Source organism: Ictalurus furcatus, chromosome 22 (genome assembly GCF_023375685.1).
Source record: "Ictalurus furcatus strain D&B chromosome 22, Billie_1.0, whole genome shotgun sequence".
Classification (NCBI taxonomy): domain Eukaryota; kingdom Metazoa; phylum Chordata; class Actinopteri; order Siluriformes; family Ictaluridae; genus Ictalurus; species Ictalurus furcatus.
This window is the reverse complement of record NC_071276.1, coordinates 16468243-16493411: the sequence shown is the minus strand read 5'-3', so window position 1 is coordinate 16493411 and position 25169 is coordinate 16468243. Positions and strand designations below refer to the sequence as shown.

Below are 25169 nucleotides of genomic sequence, written 5' to 3'. Positions count from 1 at the left end.
CAGCTTACTATTACAAACCGATTCATTAGTACATTTTTGAGCTTTCTCTCCTTTTTCCTCATCTCATTCCACTGTCCATTTATCATCTGAGCAGACAGAGTTGAATCTTTATTTCATCATAACTCCCTCAAAGTTGGCCAACAGCCATGATCCAGTACAGACATTTGTTGTTTCAACTCTGCTAAGTGGATTCCTTTTGCTCCATGTTTAGGCCCGTCATGTCATAAGCCTCTCAGTTTGTAATAGGATCAGTCTCTCTCTCTCTCTCTCTCTCTCTCTCTGTCTGTCTTTGTGTTTGTGTTTGTGTGCGTGTGTGTGTGTGTGTGGGCTTGGGTGTCTGTCTGATAGCAGTGTTTTCTCAATCACGTGCTTACTTTTTCTGCTTTCCTGTGCTTACTGTGCCTTGAGCGTGAGCTTGATCGTGTACAAACTGTGTAAGAGGAGAGATAAAGAGATGGAAAAAATCGGAAAGATTGACAGCTGTCTAACAAATAAGTGCTGGAAAAATGTGGACATGACCTCTGCCTGTCCTCTCAGCTCTTTTGCTCATGGATCTCGAATCGCATCCATACACACACACACACACACACAGAGACAGCGTCATTTGTCAGCATGCTGTCAGGAGACACGCATGTGATTTGTGGCGTGCTGCTAATCCTTGAACTGTGTCAAATGCATACATAAGGGCTGGATGAACCAATGTACACAAACAAAAATAGCACAATGATTGTGTTAATATCTCCAGGAATTGAATATTTTTCATGAAAAAATTCAGGCTTCTGTATAATTAGTACTTTAATTATATAAGAATTTAAGCAATAGTTTAACGCAATAGTAGAGCAACAAAATAATGTATTTTTCTGTTCTAGCATTTATGTAGCAGATACAGCATGATACAGTAACAAATCCATAATCCAACACTTTGTCCTTGCTTCTAAAGTTGATGGAGCTTGAAATAATGCAGCTCATTGATTGGTTAAACTCGGTCATTGCAGAATTATCCCATGGAGGCAGTATTGTAGAATTACTAGTTCATTTACTTATTTATTAGGTCCATCTTTCTTTATTTATTTCCCACAGTAATGGTTTCTTGTTGTTGATATGTACCTCACATTTCCATTTCTTGCCCAAACCGTGATCAGTGTAAAATCCTACATAGGGTATAACATTAAAGCTGTTCTTGATCCTACCTCGTGCCTTGTAATGCCTTGTATTTTAGTTATGTTTTAATATCGTCTGACAAAGTTCACACTTAAAAGTACCACCCTTGGCTTTGTTTCGATTGCTCACCAGGATTAAAAAAGGATTCCAGAAGCAGCCATGCAAGCCCAGGCCTTGACACTACCTCCGCCGTGTTTCACAGATGAGCTTGCGGGTTTTGGATCATAAGCAGATCCTTTCTTTCTCCACACTTTGGCCTTTCCGTCACTTTGGTAGAGGTTCATCGCCGTTCCAGAACTTTTGTAGCTCATCTCTGTATTTCTTTGCGAATTCCAATCTGGTTTTTCCGATTCTTACTGCTGATGAGAGGTTTGCATCTAGTGGTATGGTCTCTATATTTCTGTTCTCGGAGTCATCTTCGAACAGTGGTTTGTGATACCTTTTCCCCTACCCTGTGGAGTTTGTTGGTGATCTCACTGACTGTTGTTTTTGGGTTTTTCTTCACAGCTCTCACAATGTTTCTGTCATCAGCTGCTGCGGTTTTCCTTGGCCGACCCATTCGGTATCTGTTGCTCAGTGCACCAGTGGTTTCATTCTTTTTCAGGACATTCCAAATTGTTATATTGGCTATGCCCAACGTTTGTGCAGTGCCTCTGAAGGATTTTTCCCTCTTTTCTCAGCCTCAAAATGGTTTGCTTTTCTCTCATAAACAGCTCTCTGATCTTCACGTTGGTTTTTCCTTTTTAACAGCAAATGCAGTCTTTACAGGTAAAACCGAAGGCTAAAACCAAAAGTAATTGTTCAGAGCTATGTGTTGTTTAAACAATCAGTCTAACCGGACACACCTGGATAACAAGAAACACCTGTCAGTCACAGGTTCAAATATTTATGCTCACCTACAAATGGGGTGGACAGCTTACAAAATGTGCTACGTTCTATCTGGTTTAACACGTCTACATATAAATACCAGGAAATAAAAGCAGAAATTCTAAACTTTCTTCTCATATTCATCTTTTGAGCTCAAACCAAAATGTCTTCAATCTACAGGAAAAAAAAAATCTGAATTGGCCTTGCTGTTCCAATAATTTCAGAGAGGAATGTAAGTTGAAATCCTTTCAGCTTGAGCTACTCTGGCCATTCTTTTCTGTCCTCTCTCAACAGCAAGGTATTTCCACTCGCAGATCTGCCACTCACTGGATGTTTTTGATTTTTCGCACCGTTCTGTGTAAAGTCTAGAGAAGTGACTATTCTTCCACACACAAGTCTCACAAGTCATGGTATTGCACAAATCGCTATTGCACATTGCCTTGTGGTCATAGTAAGTCGCAAATTGTTATTGCACATTGTTACCGAACACATTGCTTGCACCTGAATGACAAAAAAAAACTGTAGTATCTGTAGAAAGTATGTGTATAAAGTGTACACATATGCTAGATGTAAGTTATTGCACATAACTGTGGCCTACAGCTATAATACCATACAAGTTTCATTATGGAGTATTGTTGAGTGTGGTGTTCATAAAGATGGACAGTGATTCATTAATGCATTCATGCTGCTATTATGAATGGGTGCTCATAAGTCCTCAAAAAAAGATCTTACTCGTTCAATAAGTGGTCATGGTCACGGTGAATCCGAAGCCTAGATCGAGAACCCTAGGCAGTTGAGGCAGGAGTCTATTCCAGGTCACCATCCACACACGCATTCACACCGTATCAGCGTGTCTTTGGGAGGAAGGACGACACCGGAGAACCCGGTGGAAACCCAGACAGACATGGGGAGATCATGAGAAACTCGACACGTCGAGTAACCTGAGCTCACAGGGAGCTGTGAGGTGGCCCATAACGTACATTATATTTCTTAAAATTTCTCTGCATGGCTAGTCACATCACTTGTTAAGACATTCCTTTTCTGTAAAAAAAAAAAAAAAAAAAAAAAAAAAAAAAATTCAGCATATTTAGACGTTTTTATATTATGTTGAATTATGGAGGTTTTTTTATACGGTCGAAATGCAGCCACGTGTTCCGATATTAAATTATAATACGTGACCTTTCAATGGAACATCATTTAAAGATCACTGGAAAGTAATATGAGTAGCCTGGTGAGTTTCTCAAACTTTTATTTATTTATTTAATTTTATTTTATTTATTTATTTTCAAACCATTCTGTTTGGATTGGAATCGTTTCGATTTTTCATTTCTCCATCCTGCGTTCTGCTTTTTGCAGCACGACCATGTGCTGCTTTCAAAACAGTCAGATTTTTCATTCGTTATGAAAATCACTAGGCTTAGTCTGTTTCCATAACATTAATTTTTCATCAGAAATGTTTGGTCCTCTTGACTTTTTTTTCTTTTTTCTTTTTTCTACTATGCGTCAGCTTCTGTTTATGCGAATCGTGACTCATCTTAAAAAATTGATTGTTTTTTCCCTCCACACATTGTTTAAATGGATACAAAAGTGTGTGTTGTGCCTTTTTAAGAAATTGCTTCTTTCATTTACTGACTCTAAAATACAGTCATTTATTACACCTCAGCTAACAGGTTCAGCCAGTTTACCAGTTGACCTTTTCACTGCTTTTTAGCGAGTGTGAACAGGCTTTTACAAAACATTAACTATATTTTAACAGTGCAGTTTTGTGCTGCATATTTTTGTTTGTTTGATCTGCTTCGGTGAGATAACCCATCTAATCCTGATAAATAACCAACTGTATGCATACGTGCCAAAGTGCTGAAAAGGGTGTCTGTGATTCCTCGTTTCTCTTATACAGCTTGTACATGTAGAAGACATGTTCTGTACACTTCATAAAAGCAGCCTGCCATTGAAAATATTAATTTATATGATGTTTGAGCTTACTGTTGTTTTTTGTGTCTGTGTGTATGTATGTGTGAGAAGTTAGATTTTAGTATGTGATGTAATTCAGACGGAAGCACTGAACATGCAGTGATTTAGCGTGATTGGGTTTCTCCTGCTATATAAAGACTTTTTGGGTTCATTATGAACAGTGGATTTATCGAGCGCTGGTGCAGGGGAAGTGTGCAAGCTCTGTTGCAGGGGAAGTGTGTAAAAGAGCTTTTATTCACTTCCCCTGTCGTAGAGCATGCTCAATTTTCCGTTCTACGGCGTGCACACTCTTCCAAACTACGACATGCACACTCTTCTAGTCTTTAGCATGCATACTTATTAAAGTATTCAAACTACAGATTACCAGAGCATGCACACTTCTCCTTGTACCAGAGCATGCACTCTTCTCCTGTAACGGCATTAGCTTTTTCTACCCTGGAGTATGCGCTCTTCTCTCCTTCAGAACATTTGCACTTCTCATTCCAGTACATGAGAAGTGTGCATGCTGTCATACAGGAAAAAGTGTACATACTCTTGTACAGGTCAAGTTTGCATGCTGGTACCAATTCTGAAGATGTGGCCATTCTTTAGTATGGGGAAAGTGTGCATGCTTCAGCATGGGGAAACTGTGCATGCTTCAGCATGGGGAAACTGTGCATGTTCTAGTGCAGAGAAAGTGTGCATGCTCTGGTAGAAGGGAAATATGCATTCTCTGGTACGAGGGAAGCTGTCCTGCTCTGCTGCAAGGAAGGATGTAGATAGAAAGTCCAGCATTGCCCCACAGGGTAATGAGTGAGTCAGTGAGTACGTGCTTGAAACGTGCGTGTGCGCACGTGTATGCCATGTCCTCACGTCAGTTGTTCCTAAATGGCTGACTCATCCGATTTTACAAAAGAGTGAGTGTGTGTAGATGAAGTAATGGCTTTGGAATGAGTTATTCAGTGGCTGATAATCTGCATGAGCCCACAGCAATGCAGTCATGACGTTACTTCATCTTTTGTAACGTGGCATTAAGTAGGCCTATTGCTACAACTCCAGTGTAAGCCCTCTTCACCGCAGACACTATTAAGAAATGTTTTAGTCACCCAAAACTCAAAGCAGCTCAAATTTTATGAATTCGCAAATTGGAAACACTCCCAACCCTACACTAGCCTGGCCCTTGTGGGTTTTTTTTTTTTTCTATTCTCACACCCACATATTCAGATGATGTCTGTGTCACTAGCTGCTGATCTACCTGCCGTTATTACTGGTGAGGGCTTTGTGTTATTTCTTTGCCGGTAGAAGCTACATAGAGATGTTTGTTTCTAGATTTACATTTATTCATTTAGCTTTTATCCAAAGCGACAGAGCTCGGGCAGTTTCATGGCTGAAAGTCGTCGGCTTTTCTTTAGCACAGGTTGTGGTGTCTCTCTCGCAGCTTTGATTTCACTCTGCATGTGTTTAAATGTTAATCAGAGGAGCTCTGAATACAAGTTAAATGTTAAAAGCACGTTGAAGCTCTCTAACCAGCGCCACTTTGATAAACACTGCTTTGCACACACTAATTTTCTTTTGTTAGGTTAATACGCTTGACTGATGCTTCAGGCTCAGTGACGTCCCAGTTTGAACTGAATGAATGAATTTCAATTCAGGTATGATTTTGAAAAGATTGGTCTGAGCAATAAATAAAGATTACATCTCAATTTCTTAATTTTTTTTGTTGTTCGGCACTGAGCTTTGGTCGAAGTTAAACTCATGTTTACTCAGCACTTGATGCTGAAGTATTTTTCTGGTATACTTCTATGCACCACATTCAGGAAAACAAAATAAACTTGGAAAACTGAAAGCCTTTAGCCAACTGGTAAACCTTCAACCACTGCCAGCCCTCTGACTACTCTGGCTAAATAAAGGTTTAAAAAAAAATAGATAGACCAGCACAAAGATGTGTTTATACAGCGTGGGATGAATAAGCTCTGGCCCCGAATGAGCTAACGTCACTGTCCTTGACTCACATCTATGGACAACCCCCAACTTTTTTTTTGTTTGTTTATTGTAAAATATGCACATTTGTTTTGTTTAAAGTCAGCAGTGATCAAGAAATTCACTTCCACACTCAATTGGTGGTTCTGGAACTTTCCTAACTCTTCTAATCAGCAATGTTTAATACAGCAAATTCCAAGAGTTCCCTGTCTTTAGAGAAGTACCTAATCTGCAACAGGAACTAAAAAAGTTCAGCAAACCTGGTAACACAGGTAAAGGTTCCTGTGTTGTTCATGACGCAATAACATTTGCCTGTGATCTGCTCAATCCTAACGCAGATCGTCCAACACGAATGCAAGATGTCGGTTTAAAATTTCCGTGTTTTTATAAAGGTGCGAGTGACTAAGAAACCTAGAATAGCCAAAATGTTGAATCATCACAGTAAATATTATCCTGCAAGCTTGTAAAAGCATGAGCCAGTCGTTGCAAAAGTGCAGTGAAGGCTGATCAACTGAATCACTTTGTCAAAGTTTTTATATACGCTACCGGTCAAAAGTTTGTGGACACTCGACTGACATGTTTCTCATGATGTTAAAAAGCTTTTGGTCTGAAGGTGTGCGATTAAATGTTTGAAATCGGAGTTGTAGACAAAAATTATAATCGTGCGGACATATTCGTTTCTTTCATTAGAAAAGAACATTTTATTTATCTGTTCAAACGGATGATTTGGAGTGAAATCTTCCGAAAAGCAGCTGATAAGAGTCCGGCGTCGGTGTGAACTCCTTTAATACTGTTTAAAAAGCATCTCAGGGAAATTCCTCAAGAAATCGGGTGAGAATGCCAAGAATACATTTCTGGAAATTCTAGACACAAAGCGTGTCTACTTTGAAGATGCTAAAATATGAAATTATTTAGATTTATTTTGGACTTTTTATTACAACATAATTCTCATAGTTCTATTACTCCAGAGTTTTGATGACTTTATTATTATTCTAAAATGTGGTTGTTCACTAATTGCTGGGTTGCCAGTTCAATCCCCGACTCTCCACATGCCGAAGTGTCCTTGGGCAAGGCACTAAACCCTAAGTTGCTCCTGATGGCAGACCAGTACCTTGCGTGTGTGTGTGTGTGTGTGTGTGTGCGTGTGTGTGTGTGTGTGTGTGTGTGTGTGTGTGTGTGTGTGTGAGAATGGGTGAACGAGAAACAGTGTAAAGTGCTTTGTAGAAGGTTAAAGTGAACATTTAAACGTCAGTCATAAAATGTGCCATTGAAATAATTCTCCACCTTCTGGCTACATCTGCATTGCCTGTCTGTTTGGTAACCACTGGCTTGCGCACGCACACACACACACTCACACAGATCCACATTTTTATGTGGGTTTTGGGATATTACATTAAAAAAACCCCACTGGTTGGGAACACCAGATGCGACTAAAAACTCATGCGCTCAATTGAAATTCAATTCAAATTTTTTTCGATAAGAAGACAAGTGCGTAAACTACGATGGAAACACATTTATCAAATAAAATCCTCCATGCGCATCAAAAGTGTCATGTGAATTTGCCTCAACAAATCATGTGATTGGATAATTGGCTGATTGTGATTGGATATTCAGCGCATGTCGCCAGCTTATACAGCGCAAAGGCGATGCTTTTTTCTGTCGGACCCGGGACGCAGTGGGTCGACATAACTGGACTAACCAGCGGTCCAGTCTCGCTGCACAGAATCTCAAATGTTCTTTTTGTCATTCAGAGTCTGTCATCGATATGATTTGGTATATTTTCCTCCCAGAACTGTCTCACACGATTCCCTTCCCAAATATCAGGCACAAATGGCTTGCGATTCAGAATGCGCAGATGAAATGCAATCACAAACCTCATGTTATGTTGCGATGTGAGGTGGATGCCTGATATTTGCCAGACTTCAGCAAAAACAACATTTGAGATGCTGTGCAGCAAGTATAGTATTATTTTTTTTGTCTCATTTTGTTTAATTGGGTTCTCTTCAACTATGTTTAGGACTTGATGAGGATTTTGAGAACCTGATGAGGTTTTAGGTCATTTATGCAGATTTATAGAAAATTCTAAAGGGTTCACAAACTTTCAAGCACCACTGTATTTGTTTGTTTGTCCTAATTTGTATCTCACTGCTCTCTTGTGCATGCATGTAAAAATCTCTTACTTTGCATGAATGTTTTTTTACTTTGCCCTGTGGTCATTTCTGCCAAGCTTACTAGAAAAAAAATGAATAATGCACTGTTTGTATATGGATTCATATCTGTTTAGAACTGTTCATTTCTGCTGCTTTCCTTCCTTCCTTCTCTTGCGTATTAGTTATGTGAGTGCCTGTCCCAGAGATGGACATGGCCAGTGGGATTTTTATGTTGAATGTCAGTTTATTCCACTGTTTATTAGTAGTACCACAGTAATGGGTGCCATCATTGGTAGCCATTATGTTGGTTCTCTTGGTTATCTCCTATAAGCTCTGACATTTCCATTCCAGTTCATCAGTTAATATAGTCTATAATCCATCATCCCAATCTTTTTTACTGTCCTAACCTGCTTGATATTTCTCAGTATGAACCCTTTGACACTTATGGATAGTCAAATCCTCAGCAGTAGTAAATAAGTATGCTATTTTGATACTGGCAAACCAGCCTTGTCTAGTCTTGTGAAGAATCTGTTTTTTTTTTTTGTGAGCTCAGTCAACACAGATGTGGCTGAAGCCTGATCCTGTCTAAACTCTCTTCCTCTCCGATGGTGTGTTCGGAGCGTCTGAGGTCTCTGTGCGTATATCACGTTACACCAGGACTCATTTATTCCTAATAAGCTGAATGCATGCATATTCAGTTTGATTTAGCATTTCTGGGGGCTGCTTTGTCAGGTGCTCACGGTTTATTAAAGTGATCAAAGCAGCCTGAATAATGACTTTAATAACATGATTTAATGAGCGTGTGAAAAGATGGAAAAACAGGAAATTTGAGATGCTTGTTGATAATTGTTACCAGCAGACCACATGCTGCTTTAATACCTGCTATTGTAGCCTACTGCAGCAACATCAGTACTCTCTGTACTTCTGTAATGGTGTCTTGATGGGTTTCGACTGGGAGGGTTGCAGAATACTGAATATTTAAGCAGATATAAATATCCTTGTGTCGAACTTGCTGGGTTAATGGCTACTTTCCATACAGCACGTCTTACGCTTAAACTTGGTGTCGTGATAAACAATAAACGTGATGGTTAAAGAGAATTTTACAAATTTCCTGTCATATTTTTTATTTTTTAAAAAAAAAAGGTAATATAATGGTATTCTTACATAGGTATCAACCAACCAATCAATTTAAAAACAGGTGATTAGCTAGTAAACTATTAGTTAATCAATTACAGCACTTTTTTGTGTCATGATATACTGTAGTAAATGCATGAGCCACCATTTTGCCAAGTCAGCAATACGGTTCCTCTTCTAGGGATATATAATGTGTGTATATAATGTGTGTGTGTGTATAATCGTATGATTGAAGCATCCAGCTAACAGCTTTTCTACCAGGCATTATGACCCCTTCTTACAGTTTAATTATGATACAATATAATGTTGCTGATCATTTTTATTTCTTTCCCACAATATTTTCATGTTGCTGATATTTAGCTTGATTTAGCAATTCGTATCTGTGACCAAAAGAAAATCTGCCATCTTCTCTTGTTAGGCCAAATCCCAAACTATGTATTTACTACATATACTTCTAATAACATCATTGTCTTATAGAACTTATGTAGTACACTTTATGATTAGGTAACAGAAAATGAGCACCCTTATGTGGATTGTTGTTGTTGATTTTTTTTTTTTTTTGTATTTTAACATAATCCTTTTTCTGTTATCTCAATATCGGCACCTTTGGCTTCAAAGTGCCCACCACACATCACTAGATAAGTAGACAAACGTGTCTGTTGCTGTTGGTCGGCGTCTTTGTGTGCAGTGTGACCAGGCTTTTATTTTAGTCTTCAGTTTACGTTTTCAGGCCCGTAAATTGTCTCCAGTTGAAGTAGAGCTGCTTAGCCCTGTGTCTTTTTTTATTTTAAAAGGCGACCCATGAAGGGCATGCAGTTTCAGCTGAGGCAGTGCGGTTGTTTGTGGGGAATAGGAAGGCTTGCCATTGCAGTTCATCTCACAGAGAGTAGAGGGCTATGAACATTGCAACCCCATACTTTAAGTTTAACCTGCATACACACCTGGGACTTTCACTAGACTCTGAGTAGACTGAATAAGTTTCTTAATTTGCTCAATTTGTGTAATTGTTGTTTTTTTTTGTTTGTTTTTATTTCCCCAGGTAAGTCCCACTTGGCCATCGTCCAGAAGGTGAATAATGAAGGAGAAGGTGATCCGTTTTACGAGGTGTTGGGATTAGTGACCTTGGAGGACGTTATTGAAGAGATCATCAAATCAGAGATTCTGGATGAGTCTGACCTTTACAGTAAGTAACCATATTGAGAGGAAAATGAAATCTGTTATATTATGCACACAGACACACAGTCTGTTCTGCTTGTATGATGACTTGCAACACCTTCGACACACCCTTTTTTTTTCTTTTTTTTTTGGATTAGTCATGATGAACATGCCTTCGCATTTGCATTTTCCTGACGTTTACTCCATGTATATAAGGAAATTTGTGGTAATCGCTTACAGAAGTGTTTCTTTGTATGTCATTCTAGCTGACAATCGGAACAGAAAAAAGGTGGCGCCCAATAAAAACAAGCGAGACTTCTCTGCCTTCAAGCACGAGAGTGAATCTCAAGTTAAAATCTCTCCTCAACTGCTATTGGCTGCCCACCGATTCCTTGCCACAGGTAACCACTTAACATACATCTAATTATTGCAGGCAAACAAATGGACAAAAATGGCAGAGGGTTGTATTTTTTTTTTTTTCTTCCTTATTTCTAATTCGAATAATGGTGTGGGGAAATGGTATAGCTTAACATGGACAATAATATTGCTTAGATTTAACTACAAATTGCATTGTGTTTCAGTATATTTTTAAAAACACAAACACAGCGGGTTTGTGATAACAGTTAAAGATCGGTATCTATTTGACCAAGATGTTTTTGTTTTTTTTTTTGCTGGTATTACAGCAACACCATAATTTATTCGCTCATTTGCATGTTGTAAGTTTCTGCAATGTCACTGTTGCAAAGGCTAAAATTACAGACCTAATACCTGACCTCAAGCACAAATAAACACCCTGAGCTTGTTATTACGGCCACGGCGACTCAGAAAATAGTTTCCAGGAGGCGCCTGAACTCAGCAGCGCTGTGGTATTTGTGGTCATCCCTTATGAGATCCTCCCATGCAGCGACATCCTGCTGAGGTTCAGATGGTTAGTGGGTTGCTGGTGGTAACAATCCCCCTATTAGATGGAGTCATAGTGCTGAGAAAAGTGGATGAGCGCAGGGAGGTGGGAGTCAGCGTGGGCAAGAGACCGTTTCTGTGGTCAGTAGGTGGGTGAGGAGTGTGAGGTCACCATCCTGATTTAGTGAGGAGCAGGTATTAAATAAATAAATAAATAAATAAAAAAGATTCATCATATAAATGAACGAACAGCACATGACATTAAGCATGTGTGTATGTGTATATATATATGTGTGTGTGTGTGTGTGTGTATATATATATATATATATATATATATATATATATATATATATATATATATATATATATATATATATATATATATGTGTGTGTGTGTATATGTGTATATATATATATATATATATATATGTGTGTGTGTATATTTATATATATATATATATATATATATATATATATATATATATATATATATATATATATATATATATATATATATAAATATACACACACACATATATACACACACACATATATATATATATATATATATATATATATACACACACACATATATATATATATATATATATATATATATATATATATATATATATATATATATATATATATAATAATATCTTTCTCTGTGGGGAAGCCGGTTAAGATTCTGTGGGGAAGCTGGTTAAGATTCTGTGCTAGTGGACCAGAAGTTTGTGATGGGGGGGAAATCCCTGCTGTGCACTTGAGCAAAACACTTTAGTGTAGCTACACTACTGAATTGAAATGGGTTCTGTTATAATAGATTTCAGCTAAGGTTAATAGCTGAAATCTATTATAACAGAACCCATTATTATAACATTATTATAACATATCTATTATAACAGAAGCCCCCCCCCCCCCCCAACACTCTTTCTTTGTCTCTTCCACCATGTCTTTCCAGAAGTGAATTTATTCAGCCAATCTCAGATCTCCGAGAAGGTCCTGTTGAGGATCTTAAGGCACCCTGATGTTATTGAGGAGATCAAATTCAACGAGAATGACAAACGCTCACCTCATCATTATGTCTACCAGCGTGGCAAAGCTGTCGACTACTTCATCCTCATACTGCAGGTATTTTGACCCTTGTTTACTAAACTACTCAATCCTCAGTGGGGACTCTATGAACAGGTCTGAGCTTCTGGCAGAGACCGTATTAAAGGGGAGGTTAACGGTTTCTGAGTTCTCAGTGGTTAAGCCATTGGACTAGTGATCGGAAGGTCCTGAGTTCATATCCCAACATTGCAAAGCTGCTGCTGCTCGGCCCTTGAGCAAAGCCCTTAACCCTCAACTGCTCGGTTGTATAAATGAGATTAATGTAAGTCAGTCTGTATAAGGGCGTCTGCCAAATGCCGTAAATGTAAATATTGTCCTCAGGTTGCAGCAACTATCAGTGAAATCTGCTCCGAGGCAAAAATCCGGTTTCTGTGGCACTAGTGGCATTTTAGATCGGCGGGAAAAAGTGTGGTATAGATTTCCAACATTCAAACAATCTGAACAATGAGAGGTGTCTACTTTCATGCCAGCTTAGTTACCATTCCCACTCTGTTGTTTAGTTTCCCACTAAGCCCACTAAGCGTGTGTGCATGTGTTTCATGGACATGAACGCCAAATAGAGCGACTGTATCTGTTTTAGTTTCAAAACAAGTAGCTACCTGCCAAGTTCACTGACTCTATCTTTTTTTTGAAGCATATTGATTTGGCTGGACCACCTTTTATAAGCTTGTTCAAAAATAATTTGAATTGCTGATCCGATGCCTGCAGTAGTTTATAGGAAGCTCTGATCGGATTAGAATCAGACAAACGTTAGTTATTTAGTCGTCAGTTATGAAGAGTTACAGTTGGTAGCTCACGCTGTCAGACTTCACATTAGTTACAAGCTGACAGGGACATGAAGAGCTTTCAGAGCCTGTTAGGAGTGTATACAGGGCCGCAAACAGTAGGATTCAGTAAGCAGATAGATGGGTTTATGTTACACTTTGGCTCAGCAGTCAGAAGGAAACACACTGATATCTCTCTTAATCAGCAGATGGAGCTAGCAGATGGACCACGGGAGCTTCAAATTCTTTGCTGCAATAATTGAGACCTATAATGATTTTTCACTCCTTTACTTAGTTTAATGATGTAAGGAATGATTTGGAGATCTATAGTACAGTGTCCATTTTGTTTTGTCGGTTGTTTTGTAGAACTGCAGTGTATGCAAGTGGAATGTGTAATTGGGTGAATTGTACATGTTGTGGCATCCCTTCGATGCAGGTTATTAAAGTTAAATGCATTTAAATGAACCGCAGGCAAAATGATTAATGTGCATAAGCAGCGAGGATCAGATGGTGCAGCCATTAGGAGTCTGTAGGGAGCGTTTGCCCTCTCTTCCTGAGTCCCAGACTACATGGGCAGAGGACAGTTGGGCATTTCCTCTATGAAATGAACCCCTCTAGGCACAGAACAGCTGTGGTTTAGCTGGGTCCGCTGTTGAGCCGTGCTGACATTGCCTATAGGCACGGCTGCTTTCTAAGCGATCCCACTTACGGACTCAGAGGAACGAGTGGCGCTCGGAGCTATCAGTCAGCACCCAACACTTTATCCAATGATTATACAATGTGGCATATTTGGTGGAGTTACTTTGAACGAGCAAATTATAGATGATTATTACACAAGCTGGAAATCTAATTAGAATTCGGATAGTATTGAAGGTGATATGGAGTGCTGCAAAAATTAGCATCCTCTGGTTTCCTCGGCAAAAAAAAACAGTAGAATTTTTCCATGAGCTTTTGGATTATCGCAAAAAATAAGCTCTGTGACCCACAAATGTTCAGGATTTTTACGCGTTTTGTTCATCTTCCCAAAGTAACACAACTTTAATGTTTTTTTGAAGAATACAATCGCCAGAAGTAAAAAGCATAGGTTCAACGAACTCCACCACGGTCACATGACTTCGTCACCGCCACTAAGCTTCCGATAGAATTTATAGCGCTACAATTGGAAAACAATATAAATTGATAAATCTACAAGTTGGAATAGTTTGAAGAGTGCGAGTATAAACACAACAAAGTTATAGTAGATGAGATTTCCAGTTTGGCGTGATGACGTTTAATGTCCCCGATAACCTCTGTAAGCTCATTTAGCCACTTGTTAGGAACCGTCTTTTTCAAGACGCATAAGAGCTTAACAAAATCACAAGTGTGGTATTACTGATGAACTGTATCTTATGTCATAGAATAGAGCTTGTGTTCACAACAGACCATACTTCAGGCATTTAATCAAAAACCCATTCAAAAATCCCAGTAACTTTGGGACGATGGAACCAGAAGTGCAAAAATTCATGCCAAAAAACCCCCTAATTTCTGGGTTTTAGGACTCATTTTTGAAGCCCTCTTTTGCATCATAAAATATAAGAGCCAATCAGGTTGCAGTATGCAAATCTAGGACGTTGAACATTTGCATGTAGGGTTGGGAACTATTCCAGTTTGCATACTAATAGAGTCTGGACTTCTTAAGTAATTTATTTAATTCAGGTATTTATGTAATGAAAATGTCAAGTCATGTGTTAAAAGTGGCCTCTTGAAGCAGTAATACAGGTCTTTGCTGTGCGTTTATGTTTGTGTGTGTCCTTTGTATCATTAGCTTTAAAGTAAATCTCTATCTCTCTCTCTGTCTGTCTCTCTCTCTCTCTCTCTCTCTCTCTCTCTCTCTCTCTCTCTCTCTCACTCACTCACTCACACACACACACACACACACACACACACACACACACCTTTGTTGTGTCAATACTATAAATACTCATTAGCCCCCAAGCTCCATCCCCCATAAGTGGTCATAGTGGTCTGCTCTTGGCAGAAAATTACAGGCCTCACAGATGGAGCGATCCATTTAGGAGGGGGGCTGAGTTGTTTACATGTAAACATTCCAAACCCAGGCAGCCCACAAAGAAGCACTGAAATCCCACCGCTACAGCGTTTAGTTAAAATCTCAACCAGAGTTAAAAAATGAATGAAGATGTGTGTGTATGAAGGATCTGGCTGCTCATTGGTGTGTGAAGTGATCTTCATACTACGTGACATATTTACACCGTACCGTTCCAAACGTTCCTCTTGACTCTCTCTCTGTTGATCATTTCCCTTCCTGAGTAAGTGTGTATGTTATTACAGACCGAGTTAATAGACGTGCTGGGTGATGTGCACAAGGCTTATTTGAGTCGTTTTCTAAAGACAGAATCTAGTTATTATTTTAATGAGTATAATTCCTGTTTTGTATCCCTGCTCTAATTGACTCTGTTTTGTCAAGGGAGTTTTAAGAAGCACAATTAGTTTCCTCGCTTGGTGTTTTCTCACCGAGAGCTGAGAGCGTGTGACCTTTATGAAAGATTAATGGCTTTGTTTTGTAGGCGCGTTGACGCTGTGTGACTGAAGGACACGCTGCAGTTGTTTCCCTTCCCTTCAAGTCATCAAACGGCAACGCTCTCATCTTGCCTATCTGGTGTCTATTAAACTTATGACAAAGTGTACCACGGTTGTGCACCTCTTCAGAAATGAATCTGGTCGCAGCAGTAGAAAAGTGATCCAAGCAGCATCTATTTTTGGCTACGCAGGGTTTAATACTTCCTCTGACCTCTTCCTGTGACATGCTGAATGAGAGAATGAGCATAAATAAAGCATAGAAAATGGACAGGACTGTAATCACCTGCGCCAAGACGCGTATCTGCGTGATTCTTTTCCTGTATGTTCCTGTATATTTAGGCTGGAGTGAGGGGAAAAGGAGCATTGAGGAGGCGGAGTGAAAAGGGGGCAAAATGAACCAGTTTGAGGAGAAATGAATGATTTCTTGTTGGAAGATGAAAGATGGATCAGGAGGAGGATGAATGCAGGGCTGAGGAGCCTAGCAGCAGCAGTTCACAGCGGTGCATCTTAGGAGATTTAATAAGCTGCTTTAGTGACCTTTAATGGCATTCAGAGAGACCGTGAGAGACTGACTAACGCTATGCATCTTGCCCTAATAGGATAATTGCCTCATTAATACTTTTATGGCAGTAATATGGTGCTCATATAAAGGCTAAGAACAATTCTCAAACGCACACACATTCAGGTTGTCCCCGTGTGTCACTCTTGCCAGCTTGGCTTCCTGTTTGTATGAATAATGGGCAGTTGACATGCAGTTATTTTCAGGAACACTGCTGACTCGAGGTGACATACCACCACACACACACACACACACACACACACACACACACACACACACACACACACACACACACATACACACACATACTGTATTATTCATACAGTTAGAATGTCAAAGTCTATACGTGAAGATTTCCTGAGAGGTTTTAGCATAGTGTTTGACCTTTGGTGTGTGTGTGTGTGTGAGTGAGAGAGAGAGAAAAAGAGGTCAAAAGCGTTACATCTGTCTTTGTACACTAATCCTTTACCAAACTAATCACACAAATGATTACATGATTTTTTTTAAAAATACCTTTTAATTAAAATTTGTACTCCTTTTGAAACAAATTACACAATAATATACCTATGCCCAGCAACCCCCCCCCCCCCCCACCCCCAATCAGATTACTTTCAATCAAGTAACATTAATCCCAGTGCTTATGGGATCAGTAATTCATCCCTCATAAAACTTATTAAATACATGGTCTTATAGTATTGGTCTGTCATACTAATTTCATCACCTTATCACAAGTATTTGACTCTATCGAGATTATTCCATTAGATTGCTCATTATATGTAGTTGATTTTTATTTTACAGCTAGTTTCATATTATAATAAAATTCATGAAATCGCTGCACTATCCTGATTTGGTCATTATTTTTCATTGAAAGCATAAGAGTTTTGTTTTGTAACAGTAATACTTAAGAGGTATAACCTCACTGCTTTTCTACAGAACTATACGTTAAATACATTAAATATGTGCAGAGTTGACAAATATTGTGTATATACTATACTGTATAATTATTATAGTAATTATTGATTTATATAATGTGTACCTTTTTATAAACGTCTCATCAAATCAACAGAAAAGGGAAAACGATAAATCAGCTTGTCTTACCTGCGGTCCTGACCTGTCTCTGATTGAGAGTGTGTGGCACATTATGAAGTGCAATATAAAGCAACGAAGGCCCCGTACAGTTGCACAGCTGAAGGAATGCATAATGGATGAATGGGGGAAAATTCCGCTTGCTAAACTTAACCAGCTGATCTCTTCAGCACCCAAAAGCTTAATAAGTGTTATTAAAAGAAAAAGTGATGTTACACCGGGGTAAACAATCGACTGTCCCAACTTTTTTTGGACTGTGTAGCAGTCATCGGATTTGAAATGAGTGTATAGTTTCATAAATAAATTAAATTCACAAAGTAAAACATCAAATAATGTGTTTAATAATGTGTTTTCAATATACTACAGGGTGAATTGAAATGACTCTTTTTGCTTATTTTTTTGCATTTTCTATACTGTCCCAACTTTTTCGGAATTAGGGTTGTAAATGATATCCTGAAAGGTCTGTGACGAAATACCTTTGGAACCAATACCTGTGGAAAAAGTGGACTCACTATTGGTCCTGGTCTCGTATTGCTCTGTTGCTTATTATTGACAGGAACGATCTTTGGCCTTTACTGCTACATTTAATGTGTGTCAATGTGAGGAAAAAGTGAGAGGAATGTTTTCGTAATACCTTCTCACAAGTTCAGTGCTCGTCAATGCTACTCCTGTTAGTTGTTCCTAGAATGTCCTACTGACTCTGACCAAGATCAACTTTCTGATAAATTATTACCACACATAAAACTGAGGACTCGATACGTTACCCATTAAAACTGACGCATGCCAGAGGGCATTCCCAAGGTGGGGTCAATCTGCTTGTTCATGTCAGTGGAATAGAAGGATGATTTATGTGTAATAAACAAGCCACGGGTGGGCAGGGTTATATTATACAGAATGCCTCTGGTCTGAAACACTGGGCCAGTGTTTATTCTGTCTGTCTCTGCACATTAGATAGTTAGATAGATAGATAGATAGATCGAGAGAGAGAGAGAGAAAGAGAGAGGGAGAGAGAGCGCACGAGCGAGCGCAGTGTTGTCTCAGTAAGGATTAATTTTGGTATGATGATGCTGCATTTCTCACATTCCCAGCTAAAGCTCCCTTCTCACTGAATCAAACACACACACACACACACACACACACACACACACACACACACACACACACACACACACAAATAAACTGTTTTTAGCCATAGGCCTGTTTCTGTCCTTGTCCATCCACCCATCTTTCTCTTCTATCCACTAATCTATCTATCTTTAGCAATCACTTAATGCTGCCTTCACATGCTCATCAGATTGTCCTGTTTCCCACTAGTACACTTCAGTGCAAACTCTGGTGCACTTCAGTGCTAAGATTTCATGTCAGTAAGCTAACCTGACCAATTTTGGTAATATTATCAGATGTGCAGTCAGGAACTGCTGGCTGGCAGTGGCAATCATGAATATTCAACTGGATAATGGATTTTTTTACATGGTTCAACAGGAATGTACAGTGAATAGTAAATAACAACAAAAAAATACAGTACATTTTCACAGTACAGTACAGTACATTTTCAATATAGTTTTTTCACATATAGGCAGTGTATTGTCCACATGGCTGATGTTTTCAATGTTGATATTCTGAGTGTTTGAATGCGTCTGAGCACTGACTGGTACAGGGGGAAAAAAGTTCTAATTATCATCACTATTAGAATTATTTTATAATTATTGATGTGTTAGATTTGACACTTCTTTGTATTTAATTGTTCAGGTCAAAATCTTCATCCTTTTTTCTTTATCGGTCAAACAAAAAAGTCATTTTGGACCACAATCATATCATATCTCATATCTTGCAGGTTTGTTATTGTATGTAAAATTTATGTAATATGAAAAATATGCATAATTTCTAGATGTCTTGTATGTTAATATATGTTCTGTTATATATCACCACAAACCCGTATCTGTGTGTGTGTCTGTCCACAGGGTCGTGTGGAGGTGGAAGCTGGTAATGAGAATATGAAGTTTGAGACGGGGCCCTTCTCCTACTACGGTGTTATGGCACTTAATGCCACATTAGGTAAGACAGACTGATCGAGACACACACACACAAGTACTTTTCTTTCTTGTTCTCTTATGGACTATGTGCCTCACATAATGCTGCGTGATTCCCACTGAATAGTCCGATCTCTGGAGATAACTGAACATTAGGAGATTTTATCATGTAGACACATGACGATATTACCAAGTTCAACCTAAAACAGTCATTTTGTGTCATAATCCATGTTTAATCCACCCAAAGGGCCACCCATCATGATCAGACCATGAGAAGCTCCTATATGGCTCTGAATCATCTGTGATATTTGACTGCCACCTAGTGGTTCAAGTTAACCTTATCACTCCATCCTCTACTACACTACAAAACAAACGCAGTGCCTTTTTGTTCCATTGCTTTTGTTTGTCTATTTGTAATCATCCTGTCTGTTTCCTCACATTCTGTTTTCCATCTTCCCATGGAAACTTTCTCTCTCTGAAAGCTCCATCATGTCTTACAGCTCCTTCTTTCCTCACTCCCTCAGGGAAAGTTACTCGTCCTTGCCACCTCTCTCTAATGAGGTGTCCTATCTTCTCCCGTATTCCAGGTAACCTCCAGTGTGTGGGTTCTCTAACTGTACCCAGGGATTATTAACGGTAGTGTTGGTAGCCATGGCTGCTGCATCCATTTGGCCTTTTTAATCCCTAATCCTTAAGATTACTAAACAAAGCGATGGAGATGATCCTGGATCAGCATGAACCATGTTAACAATGGCAACTAATTTTGAAGTTAAATGCACATATACATCTTTATGTCCTTCTCCCAGTGGTTTAACTCACTTTGTGCTCATTGAGACAATAATTAGTTCTTTAAGAGTTTCTTAAAATATCTGAAATGTCTCTCTCTGTGTGTGTGTGTGTGTGTGTGTGTGTGTGTGTGTATATATATATATATATATATATATATATATATATATATATATATATATATATATATATATATATAAATATGTATGTGTGTGTATATATGTGTATGTGTGTGTGTGTATATATATATATATATATATATATATATATATATATATATATATATATATATATATATATATATATAATATGTATATATGTATATGTGTTAAAATATCACTGCGAAGACATCTGAAATGTGTCATGCATTATATCTGGACGTTGTTGGCCAAACATAACATAAATAGCTAGAACTACATTTAAAGTGGGATTTAAATAGATTATGATCAAAATAATTGGGAATTTTCCTTATGACTCCACTGTTGGTAGTCCTACAATGCAAAATACTTTAGATTAGATTACTCGCCGTACAAGTGTTGTTACTATAGAAACTATAATATAGTCATTTTTATTTTCTTTTAATTAAGCCAGCACTATTGTCAAAGCTGCTGTTATAGAAATGTAACCAACACCTTCTGACCAATCAGATTCGAGAATTCAACTGCACTGCAGTATAAGGAAAGATGGCAAACAGCAATACACGGTTCATATCATCAAAGGTCATATTCATGGAATTCCATTAACTCACACTCTCATACTGAAACATTAAAGCATCCACAGTGGGACTAAAATTGTATTCATCATAACTCATTAGTCTCATTTTTGCTGATCAGTGTGTGCAGAGTTAATAAGACTGTGGTGAAGTCCATGGCATTTGTTTGTGACAGGATTCTGCCAGTAAGGGGAGCCATCTGACTTTTCTGAAGATATCCTCACTGTAATGAAGTGTTCATGGTGCTTTGTAAGTGCTCATTTGTACATTGTAATAGTGTCATGACTCACCTCGGGTCTTGCCGGGGATGGGGTGGGAGGGATTGGGATGACGGCATGGTCGCCTCCACGAAAGCATGTCTTCTGTTTACTCTGTCAGAGCACATAAAGTTCATAAAAAGCTACTTTAACGTGCTTTTACAGTTACAGGCCTGAGTGGCTATTGGTTCTTTTCTATTGTGAACTTCAAACATTCATTTTGGACTGAAATTGTATCTGTATATTAATTGATCTAAAACCAATACTGCTATAACTCTGTTAAAAGCAGAGAAAGAGTGTTTTACATTGTTCACAGTGTGTGCGGCCATCTTGATTTGATGTTACTCCTTAAATGGGGAAGGAACCAGTAGTTGAGAAGACTACCTCAAGTTGATGAGATGAACTTTCAAGCTGAGGGGGTGTTAATTGCACTAAATTGCCTCAGGGTGTGAATGCGTGTGTCCATGGGGCCCTATGATGGACTGGCATCCCATACAGGGTGCATTCCCATTTCGTGCCCCGTGTTACAAGGTTTGGCTCCGGATCCACGGCAACCCTGAGCAGGATAAAGCGATAACTGAATTGAACGGAATGAACGAACACACCATCGGCTTCACACTTACGTTGGGCATCGTTTATCAAGCTGGATACAAACGGAATTATTCGTAAAGCAATCATGGGTACATTTTTGCAAGAAATTCGGTATTCGGAAAAACATCCTACTTGTGCTCCTGAGTGTGGCTAAATTTACAGATAAGAAGACCGACTAATGTAAACCTTGATTGATTGGTTTCAAATGTAGCACTTCATTAGAGCCAGCGCTAAGTGACCGACAAGTGACCCGTCTGGTATGTTTCAAGCTGCAAAGTCTTGTGAATATACAGCACACTAGGGAGTACTCATCAACTTCCTTTGAAACATACCCTACTTTTTTTTTTTTTCCCAACACATTGGTGTGTGAGACATTTCTATCCAAGGGTCACAGACACACTTTGCTTTAAAATAATAATAATAATAATAAAGCAGTTTCCCTGTGTGATGTGCTTGGTGTTCGTGATCACATGGGCACCATAATTCGGTTCCAGAGTTTACACTGTAAAATAATATACATTTTCATTGGTATGGATGTGAGTCAAAATAGCTTCCGTTACTACCTTTGAGAAAGTAATATTTTTGGTGTTTTAATTGTCATGTTAGCACAGTGAGCTTTGCCTTTCATAGTCATTTGCACCAAATGCAAATATGGCGTGCACATGCGTGGTAATTTAAAGCTAACTGACCAACATACGCATGCAAAGACAAAGAAATTCAGCATTTTCAAAACTTTTTGTAAATCCGGTGGAAAGGTTTTAATTTAGTTCGGCTTACACAAACTTTTACATACAACTTGACTAAAACCTTGGGGAACATTTTAATGTACGCTTCTTTCATCCTTAGCAGTGCACTGGTACAAACCTAACATTGGTTTGTAATTGTCATTACCCAGCATGCAGGTGTGTTTGAAGCTTTGGCCTGAGCTTCCTTTTCTGCTTACTATTTTTATTTTATATATAGTTTATAGTGCTGGTTCAATTTTGGCTTTTATTTAATTTTACTGTTATGTAATTATTGTTATTACTTTTATTACCCTAAACTGATCTTTCTGCCCTTCTAGGATTTCAGGTGTCTTTGTATGTGTTTACTTTCCTTTTTCTCTGTCTCTGAGTACACATGTACATCTTACACACTTCTATCTATCTATCTGTCTGTGTCCCTCTGTGTGTGTCTCTCGCTCCCTCCCTCTGTCTATCTGTCTATATATCTATCTATATATCTCTCTCTGTCTTTCTCTCTCTCTCTGTCTCTCTCTCGCTCCCTCCCTCCCTCTGTCTGTCTGTCTGTCTGTCTGTCTGTCTGTCTCATTTTGGTTGTATGTGTGTTTCAGAGTTCCGTTCACCATCTCACATCAGCGGTCTGAACCGTTCAACATCTCTTAACTGCACGGATCGCTCAGAGTCTCAGTCCATTAGTGGCAGCAACACGCAGCTGAACAGTTCCCCCTCCATGCAGTACATCCCCGACTTCAACGTGCGTGCACTGACGGACCTGCAGATCGTCAAGGTGAGAACGGACACAGCTATTATGATTCGAATTCTTCTCATCACTACATATGCCAGCAACAGCTCAGGACCGGATTTTGCAGGGACAGGATGATGTGCGTAATGACATAGCCTCAAACAAAATTAAGTATCAAATATGATTTCTGTTATAGGCTGTTATTTAATGAATTTGTAGAGTAAAGGTCACGCATACAGCGATTTTATCACCGCAAGTCGTCTGTTGTTGTACTCTTGCCACTAAAATGAAACATTCTGGAGGGAGAGTGTTTGTATATAAAATCCACCAGTGTGTATATATGCATCATATCGTATGAGATGAAGGAGAAGCAGTGTGTGTGAGCTCTTTCTTCATCTATTTCCGGCAAAAGCACATGAATAAGTGCCGGACTGCCTGGGTCCACAAAACAGTTCAGACAGATCATGTGCGCTCTACTGTCTTCACTCCCATTGGTAGTTGCTGCACCAAGTCACTACAAATGTGCATAAAGTTAAACTTTTCTCACCTTTGTTGCGTCACTGGACACACCTACATCTAGTCTCCAATGGTCGTCGTTGTTCACGTTGCCACAAGTTGCTGACTCTCTTTGAAAATGAGCGGTCTCCGGTTGCTTTGTTGCTGCGAAGCGCTGTATGTGTGAACGTACCTTAACCCTCAAATAGTACTTTCAGGGTTCGCACTAGTTGCAGTTCACATTTTTGACCACTAGGTGAAATAATTACTCTACTGCGGCAGTGTGCACATGTAGAAATCTAAAAAGGGGAGTAAATCTTGTCACTCAAAAGAGGTAGGTAATATATCAGCTGAATGTAAAATGCATGGACGGAGTTGTGAATGAGCACTTTACGAAGATTAACATTTGTTGAACGATCGATATATATGCTGAAGCTCTGCACCGCCTGCTCCTAGGAACGAGCCTCCACTGGTATATGCATAACAATCATACCAGAAGAACAAACCAGTCATTAGGTAAAATTATTAGCCACCCTAAAGTTGAAAGTTTTTGTATAACTAAATCCTTTTGGGAATTAGAGTTTACATTCTACTCATATTGTTTAAAAAAAAAAAAAAAAAAAAAAGTGTCATACAGCCTGTGTACTGGAACCTGATTATTTATGAAAGATATGTAGAGTTACTTACTGAGGGTGAACCTTTAGGCACTTCTGTGGCTTTATCTGTTGTCTGACACATTATACTGAAAGTATAGATGTGTCAAATATTTGACAGTTTTTCCAATGATAAGTTTTTATTAATTTTTTTTAATTAATTAAATTCTATTTTATTTTTATAGCACTTTTGACAATGGACAATGTCACAAAGCAACTTTACAGAAATAAATACATTCAGGATATGAATTGATTGATGAAATTCGAAGTTAATGTCATGTTTTCATATGAGAAGTCACTTTTATTACTTATCTAAAACTGTTCGAGGATTATTTCATTTTCTATGCCGTTTTGCCTGAAAACATGATTCGATCTTTGTAATTTTGCTGGTCATGTGCATGACTAATGCAAATGCGTTAATCAGAAGGAAAATATCATATACTGTTTTATTGTCATTCCTCTATATAACTTGTATACATTGGAACAAAATGTAATTTCTCCAAAACCGTGGTGCAACACAGAACAGTACGCAAGACTACATAACGTGCAAATACACAGCAGTGTGAAACGAGTGCAAAACAATGAATAGACAGAATAGAACAGCAGCTACACAGGACAGTAAATATACAGGACAGTAAATATACAGGACAGTAAATAGCTGGAGTGTGGAGGGCGTTCTGGCGCACTATGGGTGCCGTCGCATCATTCATGTGGATGCTACACCTGAATGATGCAACGGCACCCATAGTGCACCAGAACCTCCCCATACTACGTAAAGCGCTTTG

At 38.7% G+C, this 25169-nt stretch overlaps 1 protein-coding gene across 2 annotated transcripts in view; it reads left to right on the top strand.

Moving 5' to 3' along the window:
- Window positions 1-25169, top strand: part of LOC128625664 (metal transporter CNNM4) — a 34194-nt gene that overhangs the window by 5329 nt on the left and 3696 nt on the right. The window contains exons 2-7 of one of the 2 annotated variants that reach the window (XM_053654227.1): window positions 10282-10425; window positions 10664-10798; window positions 12259-12428; window positions 19358-19451; window positions 19951-20013; window positions 23106-23281. In XM_053654227.1, the coding sequence (XP_053510202.1) occupies window positions 10282-10425; window positions 10664-10798; window positions 12259-12428; window positions 19358-19451; window positions 19951-20013; window positions 23106-23281 (782 nt within the window). The remainder of the gene's footprint in view (window positions 1-10281; window positions 10426-10663; window positions 10799-12258; window positions 12429-19357; window positions 19452-19950; window positions 20014-23105; window positions 23282-25169) is intronic. The other variant, XM_053654226.1, reaches the window with a different exon arrangement.